The sequence below is a fragment of the Uloborus diversus genome, chromosome 1 (assembly GCF_026930045.1).
Source record: "Uloborus diversus isolate 005 chromosome 1, Udiv.v.3.1, whole genome shotgun sequence".
Classification (NCBI taxonomy): Eukaryota; Metazoa; Arthropoda; class Arachnida; order Araneae; family Uloboridae; genus Uloborus; species Uloborus diversus.
The window spans coordinates 230,294,641-230,309,926 of NC_072731.1; the positions used below are offsets into that span (position 1 = coordinate 230,294,641).

Sequence of the window (15,286 nt, forward strand, 5' to 3'; positions counted from 1 at the left end):
GCCACAGGTAGGTACTGAGGTGATCTTCGAAATTTGATTATTAAACTCAATTTCTTAAATTTTAAAATCACTTAAAGAACTGAAAATGCATTGTTTACACTGAAATATCTCCTTAAAAAGATGTCATTTTATTTCGTTATAGCTCTTTAAGCTTATTTGGCAACACTCTTAAAAGCCATTTTTGATTTGCGGTTTGCGTTTGCTGATTTGTTTGCAGTCGGCAGTGTTTGTCATCTGCGAAATTCACTTGTGATGGATTTAAAATATTGTTAATTCTATAGATTGTATGTATTTCACCTTGTATCTGTAATTTATGCTTTAGTATTAATCATTTCAAATATACTTTTATCTATATTCAGATTTTCAAATGCAATCTCGTGTTCAATTTGTAAAAATTAGGATCCAAAAAACTATTTCGGTGTAATAAGAGTTGGGAGAGTTTTGGATGAGTGAGATTTTGGCCTGGTCTCCAAGCTTCGTTTCATTCTCGCTTTATCATGGAAACCTAAATGCAGAAGCTTTGGCGGCAATTGAAAAGAAAAAAAAATCAACAATCGGGTTTCGAAATCTCCCTGAACTTCTTGTTCTGCTCAAAATCATATTTGACCAGCATAAAATTGAAGGGCTTCAAGTTCATAAAAAGTCCACTGGGCAGTGGCGGATTTCCTACGGGGGCGGTAGGGGCGACCGCCCCTTCCGTGACCGTCATTTTCTGAAATCGATAATATGGAATTGAAGAAATTACTAGCAGTCGCTACTACTTTCAAGTAAATTCCATAAATTTGCTTTAAATTAGTTCTATCAAACAGCAGTATAGTCGAGGTGGGTTATGAAGTTAAAATAAAGGGGATCAGCTTACTCGCGAATCTACTAACTTTGCATATAAATGTCAGCGCTCTTCATCCTTGGTTACAAAAGTAATAAATCACTAATACTGCCACATTTAGTGCTGGTTGCTAACATTAATTTTCTTTGAAAGGAATTAACAAGTTTAGTCAGTTGTTTTGTTTTTATAATTTTGCTTGTTTGTTTTATAATAGTTGAATCAAAATTGCTTGCAGCGCGGCAATGTTGTTATAGATTTTTGTAAGCATGCAAATTCCTTTAGCTTAGAAATTGCCTCATAAGACTTTTCTCCTTGCTCATGCTTTAAATGGACTCTTACTCGAGGAACAAAGAAATGGAAATAATAACATGCCTGGGAATTGACTACAAATATATAGCTACTGGTGGTTATATATATACAGTAGAGCGCCGATTATCCGAACACGTCGGGACCGACCCTAGTTCGAATAAGCAAAAGTTCGGATAATTGGACAGACAATTTAAAGGATATCCCTATCTATACAAAAACCTTCACACTTTATCCAGGCTTAGGACTGGCAACACTGTTAGTGCTGGCGTGTTTAAAAATGATTTTTTTTTTGTCTTTTTTTCATTTTTTAAACTTTTTTTTGTCTTTTTTTCATTTTTTAAACTTTTTTTTTTGTCTTTTTTTCATTTTTTTAAACTTTTTTTTTGTCTTTTTTTCATTTTTTAAACTTTTTTTTGTCTTTTTTTTAAAAAGATTATAATTTAAGTAAAAAAGCTTTTGATTTTTTCTTGCTTCAAAGAAGACATTCTTTTCAATGCTGCCATATCTCTAATGCTTCTTAAATGCATTGCTTGACTAGGATCAGCGTCTTTCTGCCTTTCGAGCCATTTCATAGCTTTTTCCAAGCATTCAAGGGCTTCGCTATGTGATGGACCTGGGTCATTTTCAGAGCATTCATTTTCAATTTCATTTTTATTTTCTTCATTTTCGCCTTCAATCTCAGCCACAATCTCATTGTCATTTAAAATCTGATATCCAGGGTCTTGCATGTCACAATTTAGCCACTCATTAATTTCTTTTTCCTCATAATTTAGGATTCTTCCCATCTCTTTTATAGTTTTACACTCCTCATTTTCCTTATCAGATGCTTCTGCTCCAGTGTCAATTTTTTCCCTGTTTAAAATTTTATTCCAGGAATTTTTTAACGTTGATGATTTTACAAGCTTCCAGGAATCGGCAGCCATTAATGCAACAATCTTTTAAATTAATGTTTTTGGCATTCTGGGAATCAGGCTCTTCAGTGTCTTCTGATAGAAGCATCTTTCTCAACATTTGCTTTCTATAAAAGCGCTTAAATGTCTCTATTGCACTCTGATCCATGGGTTGTATCAGTGATGTAACATTAGGTGGCAAAAACTTTACTCGGAACTTCCCATTTTCCCGTTCAAGGGTATCTGCACACGGATGTGAAGGTGCATTATCAAGAAGTAGGAGTACTCTGCCCTCTTTCTTCATATCTTCTTGATGTGTCTTAACTTTAGGAATGAATGTGTGATCATACCAATCAATGAAACCTTCTGATGTCATCCAAGCCTTTCTTTGAGAAGTGTAAATTACTGGCAGATTTTTCCAATTATTAAAACATCGAGGCTTCTTTGAATGTCCTATCACGAACAATGGTATTCGATGGTTACCGGTTGCATTTGCGCAATTAAGAACTATGATTCTTTCTTTGTTTAATTTAGTTCCAGAAGCACTTTTTTCGAACCCAGATGCTAATGTTTTTCGGGGTAAAGATCTCCAAAACAGGCCGGTCTCATCTGCATTGTAAATAAATTCTTCTTCGTATTTTTCTGATTTTACAAATTCAATAAATTCTTTTACGAATTTCGTAGCAGACTCTGTAGATACAGATAATTTTTCACCATGCAATCCGATTTCGCGTATACCATGCCGTAGCTTAAAATTTCTAAGCCACCCAGAGCTTGCTTGAAATGTATTAGTATTTTCTCCATTCAACTTTTCGTTGAAAAATAGTGCCTTCTCACATAATAAGGGTCCAGAAATGGGATGACCAGATGAGCGTTTCTGCAAAAACCACATGTGCAAAGCTTTACCTACTTTATCATCAAAGGATTTTTTCATCGATTTTCTATCTAAGCTTCCTTGCTCACTTTCAAGTCCCGTTAAATACTTCATAATTGATTCTTCATTCTTTTTTATATCTGATATTGTAGACTTTCCTACACCAAACTCCGCTGCTAATTTTGAAGCGGCTTCATTATTTTTCAGCCTCTTCAAAATCTTTCCTTTGTCTCCTAGCGAAAGAACAACTCTTTTTCGCTTTCCAGACATCTTTTCACCTTCGTTGCAGAAAAAGAAATGAGCTAGATCGCTGGTGCAATCAACAACCGCTATCAAGAAACCTTTAGTAACAACCACTAACAACTCTATTAACAACAAGAATTAACAGCGGCTAGCAACCGATATCGACGATAACAAACTCTAAAAAAAGCAGAGCACATGATTCTGAGCAACTCACTTTGTCAACGTAGATACGTCACACAAACCAGTTTTTCCCCACGTGTCCACAGCGAGGGTGGGGGGAGAAGAATGCAAACAGGAATTTTGTGCTTTGACCTTGGTTTCTCAACCCCTTTCTTCAAACTTTTTGTGTTCTCTCTTCCCACTAACAAAACTCCCCAAAAATACCTTGCAGTTTCCGGATTAAAATTTGTATGCCAAGAAAGAAAAGAAAAAAGATAGATAACAGGGTGAAAAAAAAGAGTACGTACGTAATTAAAAGCTTGGTTGGAAGGGACAGAAAAAAAAATTAGGTTTTGGATGAAAAATATGCCGTTCGCATAAAGTTCGGAAAAAAATTTTAAAAGGCGAAAAACACGGTTCGGATAATTGGAAGTTCGGTTAATTGGAGTTCGGATAATCGGCGCTCTACTGTATAGAAAATACAATTGTTTTAGATAAGATTACCAGTTTTTTAATTATCCCATTCCCATATTTAGCATTCGGTCGTAGACTTTAGCAACATGTTTCAACATTATTTTAGGAAAAAATTGTATGACTTTTGAATTTTTTATGCTAACATGGGTGACTGCTCCAAAATTGCCTTATTTATTCGTGTGTTATTACTAGAAGCAGGGGTTCCGCTGATGCACATAAAAGAGATGGGATGCCTGAAAAGGACTCAATTTTTCAAACACAATGCGTCTGAAAGGATGTGCTATTTTCCCTTCAGTTATTTTCTTTTTTTTTTCAACGTTCCTGAAAGTTGAACCATAGCAGAATGGAATTCATTCTCCTTGAAAGAATTAGAACCAGAGTACTTTTAAGGTCTATTAGCTAACATTTAGTATTTCTCTTTCTTTCAATAGCTATGTCCTTGGAAAGAGTTTTTTAAATGCTTACTTCCTGGAGATGTTGTTCTATCCTCATTATCCCCCCTCTCCCTCCCCCCCCATAATCCAAGAACCATCTCTTTTCCACCGGCTTTCTTTCTAGGTGACGACTGTCAATCTTGACTTTCAAGTAGAACTACATTGAATCAATAATAAATCAAACCTCTGACTATAAACTTTAAACGAAATTGCTTGGCTTCCGATCTGAATAAAAAAACAGCTGTCTTCAGGGTCCTATCTAGCCAGTTTAACCACAAATAGTGGTAAGTGTGGAGTGTCCCTAGAATCCCAAAGCAGAAGACTACTAAATTTGCGACTTCTTCGCAGAACAGAAACCTGAACTATAGAACAGTTCTGTTCAAACGTGAGAGGAAGACTCAAATTTCTGCGTACAGATTTCTGTGAATTTTTGCAGAAACTGCAGATTTTCTGCAAATATCTTCCAACTCGGCATAAAATTTAAGAATTAGAAATTTCTTAAAATTAGACGAAAATCTAAAATTCTCGAAAATACGATAACTTGGTGGAAAGCTCACGAAAAGTGTTGAATTCAAAAAGTCATCCGCAGAAACTTTAGATTTACTTCGAACTCAAAGAAAGCTGTCGAATTTGTGCAAAGTTCTATCTTGAGTTGGAAGATATTTGTAGATAATCGGCAGTTCCTGGAGATTTTTTTCAAAAACTTCATGTTCTAAATCTGAAAAGATTGATTTTTCTAGCATTTTTATTTCTTCTTCTCCTTATTTTTCCCAATCGACCTTCATCCACAATCCACAGCAATATTCTCCATAAGCGTATGTTTTGGAAACTTGTCAACATTGAAACACATCCATCGCCGAAGATTGCGTTTCTTGTTTGAGATTTCAATCCTTTTGCATTCTGAAAATATTTGAATTGTTTAGAAAGTTTTGAAGCGTTTTATTATTTGCTACCTTAACTCCACTCATTTTATCTATTATTTTTGTAATTTATTTATTTATTAACATAATTTTAATTTCTCCTTCATGCCTTGTAAAATTAACCAAAAAGAAATGTAGTTTGATGCTTAGGTTCGGATTTTTATAAAATTTTGTATCTTTGCTCTTTCTATGTATTTTAAAAAGATTATAAAATATTTTTGGAGACTCTCAATTGGTTTAGGTTCCACATGAATGTGTAGCAACTCAGTAAAGTTTTTAAAACTGAAAAAAAAAGACCCCTCCTGTATGAAACGATTTTGATTTAGGGCTCCCAATTTGTGGAAAAGGTCACGTTGGTTGGTTGTGTATACAATGCTTGAAGTACTTGCAGAACAATTTTGGTTAAATGATTTTACATTGCAGAACATTGTCAAGTATTCTGCTTTAGGGCCCTGGAATGTTATCTGATATGCCTTCATTTGAAAGTGCAGTACAGAACCTTTTTGTCCTGTATCCAGAAAACCTGGAAATAGTTGCTAGATTTTCCCGCAGTTTTTATAAAATGCCAATTTTTGGTAAATATTTTCCTGAACAAAACTTAAAATGAGCACATGAAAATCTGACATTTCCCCTATTTTATTTCAACTGAAAACTAAAGAAATAAATACTGACGTCCTCTAAAGCAATCTCTTATTGAATGGTTTATAGCATAAGTGACTATGTTCAAAGTGCGAAAAACGCAAGTACCAGATTGGCGAATTTTTTCGATAATATTGTGGAATTACATGAGAGGTTAATAAGATGGAAGAGCTTAAACGGGAAAACGTTAACTACAAAACAAAACCTTAAGAAAAGAAAAAAGGGAAGAGTGTTCACACGAAAGCAACACTTTTCATACATTATTTTTAAAAAATCGCATTTACGTTCAGAAGCATGTAACTTACCCTTTATTTTCTTTCTTTTATAAGCATTATTGAATACTGTGATCAATTTTATTTGTTTATTTTTTATTTATTTACTCATCTTTTTTTTTTTTTTTTTGAATTTTCATTCACCAATTCCATTTACTATTTTTTTTCTATAGTTTATAAGCTTTTCTGAACTGTTTACTACATATTTTAAGATGCATTACTATTATTAGTACTTTTTGGGTTTCATAAACAATCAACAAACAGCATTTTTTAGTGATCCAGAAAACTGGAAAATTCTTACAGCCGGGATAACGATAGTTCAAACATCACGGAAAATTAGTTCTCTAGTGTATTTGTTCAAACCAGGGCTGCAGAGTTGGAGGGAAAATTAGACTCTGAAAGTTTTAGACTAGAGACGTACCGAGTAGCACTTTGGCCGAGTACCGAGTACTCGGCCTTTCACTACTCGGCCGAGTACCGAGTTACCGAGTACTCGGCATTTCACTACTCGGCCAAGTTAACAAGTACCAATTATGTTTTAAGAAGAACCACTGACACACACATAATCAATTTTGAACTTATTGGAATAGTAGTATAGACCTCTTTGTCCATATAAAAGTTTTTAAAACTAAATTCCTGCTGAAATTTAATTTCGTATTATTTAAAAAATTTTGCTTACGTCAAAAATTTTACAAAAGAATTTTCTTTTAAATTAAAAATAAATAAATAAAAGGTATGATTGATCAAGTTGGAATTAAGACAAACTATACCAATCTATTTTAGTTCTAGTCCGCCAAACATAAATAATTTTTAAAAGCAAATGTGCAGGAACACTGCACACACGTGTTTCTGTGTTACAAGGAACGTCTTTATCAGTGCATAAAATGAGCTAAAGAATGTTAAGACATTCGACAAAAAAATCCGACTTTCGTCGGATGCCTTTAAATCTACAAGCTCACATTTTGTGCATTGAAAAAGGAATTTCCTGTAACGCCAAAACACGTGTCTGCAGTGTTCCTGCACTACGCTTTTAACGTTGTTTTATTTCCCTTTTTTTTAAGCAAAGGAATTTTTATATTTCTTATAACTAATTTTTGTTTGTATCAAAAATTTATTTTTTATGAAAAAATCCCATATTTTCTATACTTACCCTTTTTGCACAATTTTTAATAAATAAGTTTTATTAACTTTGGGGACATAAAAAATAAAGATTTATTCCATTAAAGCATTAAAAAACTTCATTATTCTCAAAATTTAAAATTGACTTGTAAATGATTGCAAAATATTAAAAATGCTTGCGCTTTTTTATAAATTTTAATATCTGTCTTGGACAATATTCAATTTTTTGCAACTACTCGGTATTGGCCGAGTATCTGATCAAAATTTGGCCGAGTACTCGGCAAATTGGCCGAGTACCGAGTAGTTACCGAGTACTCGGTACGTCTCTATTTTAGACTCCAACTCCTTTTCCCAAAATTCAGTCCGACTCGCAGGGTTCATACGGGTCATGGAAATCCTGGAAAGTCATGGGAAAAAAATAAGCGAATTTCAGACCTGGAAAAGTCATGGAAAATTGAAATTTTCATTGAAAGTCATGGAAATTTATTTCAAGTCATGGAAAAATGTCTTAGATAAAGAGAAAGTAACAGTAACTAAAAGAGCATTAGAAATCTTGAGTGATTTAACAGTACAGCACATAAAAGCTATTAAAAGTGGAAAATTGAACGATCCCAAAATCAAATTTGAATTTTGAAATCCTATTGCATCCACTTCTGTCGCAGCCGCTTGCTTTTTTTTTTTTTTTTTTGTGATTTCACTGCTTTGACACCACTTATTTTGAATTAACTGTTACTTTCAACACTTCTAATATTTCATATTCTGTAGTAGCGAACTTGCACGTTCTTGGTTTTGCCGCGCCAACTTAAAAAAAAAATCAATTCAATTACACCTGAGTTCATTTAATCACTCATAAGAACTATATTTAATAATATAGTTCTTATTAGAGTTAGTATATAGTTAGTACTAGTAGTATTTATTAGAGTTTATCTTAATTTGTTGATGGTTTTAGGAAATAAAAATCTTCACTCAGGCGATAGAATACAGAAAAAGAGGAATTCTAATACTCTAAAACAGTTGGGCCCAACATATACATACATCCCACAAAACTAATCCATGCGACCCACTGCTACGCTCAATGTCTGGATTCAAATATGTTCTGGAATTTCTGAACCTATTAATTTATATGCATTTGAAAATGTGCAAATAAGTAAACAAAACAAGTATACTTTTGAATCAGAAGATTGATTTATTACTGATTTTTTTTTTTTTTTTTTTCAAAGAAGATCTGGTGAAAGATCTGGTTTAGAAAAATAAAGAACTAAACTATGTGGCTTTACTATAAATAACCAAAATACTGTCAAGTTACGTGGATAATTAAATGCTCTGTTTGTCATTGAAAGGTTACTTTTGAAGCAAATTTATTGAAACTTATTAATGACTCATTAAACTTTGTCCCATTCAATATCATTCTGCCTGTTCATAAAAATAAAAAAAAAAGTTAGGACATTTAAGCATCATCATATTTCTTTCACTGCATTTTTACTTAAATTTATATGATGAAGACAAATAAGAATAGTTTAGGTTTTTAAGTGTACACTTATATTTTTTCCATTATGAGTAAGTTCTTCAATGAGGCGTGGCCTTCACGCTAATGCTCATTTCCAAAAATTAGCAAGTTTGAGATTAGATAGTGCTATTCTCTTCGTGTAATGAGGTCATGAAAATTTTCATTGAAGTCATGAAAAAGTCTTGGAAAAGTCATGGAATTTTTTCATCCAATTAAAGTATGAACCCTGGACTCAGACTGCACATCCCAGGCAGAGATGCACTCTGGCAAGGAAGATGACAGACTCCTACTCTGACTCTTGGAATGTTAAAGCCTTAGACTCCAAACTTTTTTACTACAAAATCAGTCCAACTTCACTGCCATGACTAAAACTAGGACACTTTTAAGTTTGTTGGCATGGAAAAAAAAGTATATATTATATGTTTAATAGGTTAATCGTTTAAAGTTTTTTAATTTCTTGTTTTTATTTTTTAGCTCTTCAGATATTTTTATTTTGGATGAATAAGATTTAGATTTTCTGGAATTCTAATTGTATTGCCCTGCATAAGAAAGATGAGCTCTCGTAGGCACAACTCTCATAGAGTTACAAACAGTTACGAAGCCAACAGCAGTTTCAGGAATTCACATACTAACAACAATTACAAGGAGTCGTCTTACAGTTCATCATCAGATTATTCTGGTAGTGACCTGGAAGAAACGGAAATGAACTATTCTTTTAAAGCACCTTCTGCTTCATTTCGATCTACACCATTTGATAAAAGCAGAAAACGGAAGATAGCAAAAAAAAGATCCAAGAACAACATGAATAATGATTATGGAACCCCATCCTTTTTAAAAAGGATCCATGTTTCTTCAGATGAAAGTGATTTTAGTGAAAAGCAAGCAAGAAAGAAAACTAAAAGAAACTCTGAAGTTGAAGACCTTCCATCGTATTTGAGGGGTTTAGATATTTCGCTAAAAAGTGACGTGGAAGAATGGAAAGAAGCTTTAAAAAGGAAAAGACAAAGATTTTTGGAGAAGAAACGTTTAAAGAAGAGAAAGAGAGAAAATAATCAGTTGATTACGAATGGTGATCAGGTAATATGTATCGTAGTTGTTAGCATTTTTATGCATTACTAGAATCAAGTAGAAAATCTAGTTACTGTTAATGCACGTCTCTTTTAGAAACTTTTGTTTTAATACTAAGCCTCGGCACTTGAGGTTAGTGATTGCAATAGTGTTGTACCAAATACTGGTACTTCGAACTGTTTTGCTATGTCGCAAAACCAGTATTTGCTGAGGTAAAATACTGGTATTTTCAAAATTAGCTGAAAATAATAATCTTTTAATTTAAGAGTTTTCAATTTAATTTATCATATATCAACTGTTATTTTAAATGTATGTTTCTTTTTAGATGAGACAGTACCAAAATTAATCTATTGGTGTAAAAATTGGCTTCAAAAGCAAATTACCTAATGAATAAAAATAGCAGAAAGATTTCAAAATGATATTTTCATCACTGTAGATAAATTGCATTTTCATCCTTTTTTTGTGCACCATTGTTTTTATTTTTTAAATATCTTTCATTACTCACTTACCCTTTTAGTTAATTTCAAGTGTTTACAATGTATTTGTGCTAAGAATAATTTATTCCAACCATAATTTTATGAAATATTTTTTAACTTTTGCATACCTGCCAACCCTTTCGGATTTCCCGGAAGTTTTACGGATTTTTATGTCCTTTTCCGTTTTTCCGGTTATGAGCAAAATCTTTCGGATTTTTCACGTTTTGTAGGAAAAATAATTATCTCGCCAATTTTGGCACTAACGATACTTTTGTGGAACGCGGCACCGCGTTTTAGGCCAAGTAGCCAAGGAAAGGTTGCCGTAAGAGAATGGCAGGAGAAGAAGCGAGGCAAGATTATGACGTCACTGAGTGATACAGCGCATGACTTCATCAGGATCCAATCAAAGCAAGTGTCGCGGCGGGCAACTAGGGGCACAATTTCGGCGCCAATTATCTTCTAATTCTCTCAATTCGAGCTGTTTTTGCTTCTTTCTTTTTTTAAGATGAGTAACAAATGTTATTTCCAAACTTTTAAAGAAAGCAATAAAAGTAATATTTACTAAACGAAAGTAATTTCAATTGATATGAAATTCATAACTAATATATTGTTAAATGTAAAGAGGGTAGGTGTCCTGTTTGATTTTATTTTGCGTTAAAATCTTGTGGATAAAAATAAAAAAATCTTCCGGATTTTTTTTCTCGGAGGTTGGCAGGTATGCTTTTGACTCAACTGTACTGAATTTTGAGAATAACCTTTTCTTCCTGCTTAAGTAACAAGAAAGGCAGATTTGTTGTCGCCGATATTGGGGTGCTGCTCTGTCTTGCTAGTTAGCAATTTAGCTGTATACTTTGTGAGACAACACTTGGCTAGTACCTTAAAAATATGTAGAGGTTTATTATTAAAAAATATAAATCACTGTCTGCCAGTAAATAAACAGGGGTTAATATTTTTTTTTTTTTTTTTGGTGTTTACCATGGTTTTTACTGGTAAAACCTAGTTTTTCCAATGTCCTGATAAAAACCAGTTTTGCCGGGCAAAAACACAACCCTGTGATGGGAGCAGTGTTCAATCCTTGGAATGTGAGATTAATATTTCTTGTGATGTACATCGTAGGTTTTTAAAAGTGTTTTGTAGTTAGTCCTCACTTAGTTAGTCAAATTTTAGTTTTAAAAGCTAAGGGGTGTGAGAATGCACTGGCGCTTGTTGACCTAAACATGAGATTAATAAATCTTCATATGTCTTTTGTAACTTCAAAAGAATTTTTAGTGCATCTTCAATTAATTCAATTTTATTTTTAATAGCCAGGAGGTGAAGGCGCGTCCACTGCCAGTAATCATAGACACTTAGAAAGTGATTTTTTAAAATGTATTTTGTAGCTTTAAGTATTTTTGTTGTTTCTTCTCCATTTAAAATGAATTTAATTTCATTTAAATGTAAATAATTGCTAAAGAATTATTTTTACTTTCTTCTATATCTAATATATAGAAGAAAGTATTGGATTCGTGCAAATTTTCGAATTTCGAATTTTGACGGATTCGAACATTTTGAGGTGTACCGAGTCCATTTCGACTATTTTTGGAAAATGTCTGTTTGTCTGTGTGTGTATGTGTGTCACGTCTGTGTGTGACCAGTTTTTTGTGGCCGCTCTACAGCAAAAACTACCGCATGAAATCGAACGACATTTGGTACACATATGTGCCGCTATGTGAACTTGTGCCCATTGGTTTTTGGCGCGAATTCCTCCAAGGGGGGTGGAGCAATGGGACGTTTTTTGAGTTGCGCGTGCTTGCTATTCCCAGGGTTCGTACGGGTCATGGAAATCCTGGAAAGTCATGGAAATTTATTTCAAGTCACGGAAAAATTTCCTGGACAAAGAGAAAGGAACAGTAGCTAAAGGAGGATTAAAAATCTTGAATGGTTTAACAGTATAGCACATAAAAGCTATTTAAAGTGGAAAATTGAACAATCCAAAAATCAAATCTGAATTTTGAAATCTCATTGCATTCACTTATGTAGCAGCCGCTTGCCATTTTTTGCGATGTAATTTTACTGCCTGGACATCACTTACTTTGAATTTTCTGTTATTTTCGACAATTCTTATGTTTAATATTCTGTAGTAGCAAAATTTCACGTTCTTAGTTTTGCCATACCCACTCAAAAAAAAAAAAAAAAAACAATTCAATTGCATGCGAGTTCGATTCTATCACTCGTAAGGACTTTATTATTAAATTTATCAAAGTTTATCTTAATTTGTTGAATGTTTTAGAAAATAAAGATCTTAAGTCAGGCGATAGAATATAGAAAAAAAGGAATTCTAATGCTCTAAAACAGTAGTGCCCAACATATGGCACACAAAACTAATCCATGCGATCCACTGCTACGTTCAACGTCGGGAATTAAAACGTGTTCTGGAATTTTTGAACCTATTAATTTATATGCATTTGAAAATATGCAAATTTGTAAACAAAACAAATATACTTTTGAATCAGAAGATTGATTCATTATTGAATGTTTTTTTCAAAAAAGATCTGGTTTAGAAACATAAAGAACTAAACTATGTGGCTTTACTTCAAAGAACCAAAATACTGTCAAGTTATGTGGATGATTAAAGGCACTGTTGACACTAAAAGGAAACTTTTGAAGCAAATTTATTGAAACTGAGTGATGACTCATTCAACCTTTGTCCCGTTCAATATCATTCTGCTTGTTTTTAAAAAAATATCAGACATTTAAGTATCATCATATTCGCTTCACTGCATTTTTACTTTACTTAAATTTATATGATGAAGACAAATAAGAATAATTTAGTTTTTTAAGTGTGCACTTATATTTTTTCCAATACGAGTAAGTGCTTCAATGAGACTGTGGCATTCATATAGACGTTTTGCTAATGCTCATTTCCAAATATTACCAAGTTTGAGATTAAATAGTGCAATTTTCTTCGTGTAACGAGGTCATGAAAATTTTCATTGAAGTCATGAAAAAGTCATGGAATTTTTTCATTCAAATAGAGTATGAACCCTGTATTCCTCGGGAAGTAACTGGCGGAATCACACAAAATTTGGTCCATATGTTGCCATTAACAGGAACAGGTGCTGATTCAATTTTGGTGTTAATAACTCTAACGGGGGGTTGAGCTATAGAACGTTTTTTGTCGTCAATTGTGACTGCTGTATCTCAAGAAATAATGAACGGAATGAAAGAAAAATTTATCGGCAAGTAGCCCTTAGTGGGTATAAGAGCTGATTTTATTTTGGTGTCAACAGCTAAAAAGGGGGTAGCGCAATCACCTGTTCTTTTTTTCCATTGTGAGTGCCCTATCTCAAGAAGTAATGCTACGTTCTGGTTGAAATTTGGAATATATGTGAATCCATATGTAAACAGGCTTTGGTTCAATTTTGAGGCCAATCGCGCCAAGAGGTGCTGATTTTTTTTTTTTTTTTGCGAATAAAAATAGCTTTATTAATGCAACAATAAGAAAGATAAATCGTAATAGATTGTCGTCTGCGTATTTCTCGTGATTTTAATTGTATGGAAATGATCGGAAATATTATCTCAATGATTTAAAATTTTTAACTGTTGCCATCTTATGTTTGTTAACAAATAAAATATTTAATTAATTCAACCAAGGCTTTTAAAATAACTTTCAATTTTCGCTCTTTGCTTTGCTTTTGCAATAATTCAGACATTGGGATGGTCGTCAAGTTTTTGCATATGTAATTTTGTTTTTGTTGGGAATATTGCTTCCTCATCAAGCATGGGGAGGGATCCCCAAAAAAAAAATATATATATAGAAGAAAGTTTTGTGATGGTCACAACATACTAGTTTAATTTGTTTTCAAAAGCTTGCGGGATGAACTTGCTCCCCCCCCCCCACCTCCAATGCCCATGATGGACTTAGGTACCATCTTATTTACAATGAAAAATGCACCATAATAAAGTGATGTACAGACTATAGTTAGGGTAAACCTAACCTGGCAGCATTGCAAAGGCTGCACAGCTCCTGATCACAGCATTATCACGCTGCTCAGCCAGGTTTGCTCCAACTATAGAGTGGGAAATGCCGGTGTCAATGTTGCTTGAATCCAAAGTGTCACTAAAGTTGTGAAAGTCGATTCACAAAATCAATATTTTTTTGCCAATATTTATGCATGCATTGCAGGGCTTGAAAAATCTTTAAAATTTTACATGCTTTGCTGGGCATGTTTGTCTGAAAGATACGTGCCCGAATTTCAATATGCCCAGTTTTCCTTGTTGTATATCAATAAAAGCATTTGAATTTGTCGTACAGCATTAATCAGATGAATTATTTTTATGTAAATTATAAAAATAAATAGTTTGAATAAATAGTACATAATAAGCTGTCGTTAAATTTAACAAAGTTTAAATTATATAATGGGAAGGATCGCTTTTAAGCAAACTGGAAACAGCAAAATGTCTAACAGTAGGGCTTGAAATAAATTTTGAGCTCCAAGTAAGGATACGGTAATTTTTCAATAAAATACGAAATAATAAAGGTTAGAAAAAAGTATTTGATCAAAAAATTACATGACCAGTAGGGTGGAACGAAAAAAACAAAGTTTTTATTTTCAAATCGTAATAGTGCGGAAAAGTTGCGATTGGTGAAGACTTACAAAACAAAACAAAGATTTTTAAAATCGGATAATATCTTCCGATCCCGCAACGAGCCTGAATATTTGAAAAAATGGAAAATTTCGTGTTTTCTTAGTGATTTTTCAAAAATTTTGTTTTATGTTTCTTTTTAAAACTCTAAGATGGAAAAGTTACGATTGGTGAAACCTTCAGAAATTTAAAAAAAAATTGAAATCGAATAATACCTTCTGATCCAGAACCAAGCCTAAAAAATCAAAAAAGTTGAGAATTTCAGGATTTTTCCGAATTTTTAACATTTTTGGATCAATGTACTTTTTCAGGCTACAGAACGGAGGAGTTACGTTTAGTGAAGACTTCAAAGTGAAAAAAAAAAATCTTTTTGAAATAAAACAATATCTTCCGATCGCGCAACGAACCTACATGTTTGAAAAAATGTAAACTTTAAGCCCTTTTTTCAGC

The 15,286-nt window shown here is 33.1% G+C and overlaps 2 protein-coding genes across 2 annotated transcripts in view; one reads left to right on the top strand and one right to left on the bottom strand.

The window, feature by feature from the left end:
- The first annotated feature begins 188 nt into the window (after positions 1–188).
- The window catches only part of LOC129225687 (polynucleotide 5'-hydroxyl-kinase NOL9-like), a 46,006-nt gene continuing 30,908 nt past the window's right edge, over positions 189–15,286 (top strand). The window contains exons 1-2 of the mRNA XM_054860166.1: positions 189–284; positions 9,141–9,743. Coding sequence (XP_054716141.1) covers positions 9,219–9,743 — 525 coding nt within the window. The 5' untranslated portion in view covers positions 189–284; positions 9,141–9,218. The remainder of the gene's footprint in view (positions 285–9,140; positions 9,744–15,286) is intronic.
- LOC129219202 (jerky protein homolog-like) lies at positions 2,112–3,169 on the bottom strand. Its single transcript, XM_054853531.1, has 2 exons — positions 2,237–3,169; positions 2,112–2,153 (listed from the first exon to the last, which is right to left on the bottom strand). Exons 1-2 carry the CDS (start codon positions 3,167–3,169, stop codon positions 2,112–2,114), a joined length of 975 nt encoding a protein of 324 aa, XP_054709506.1.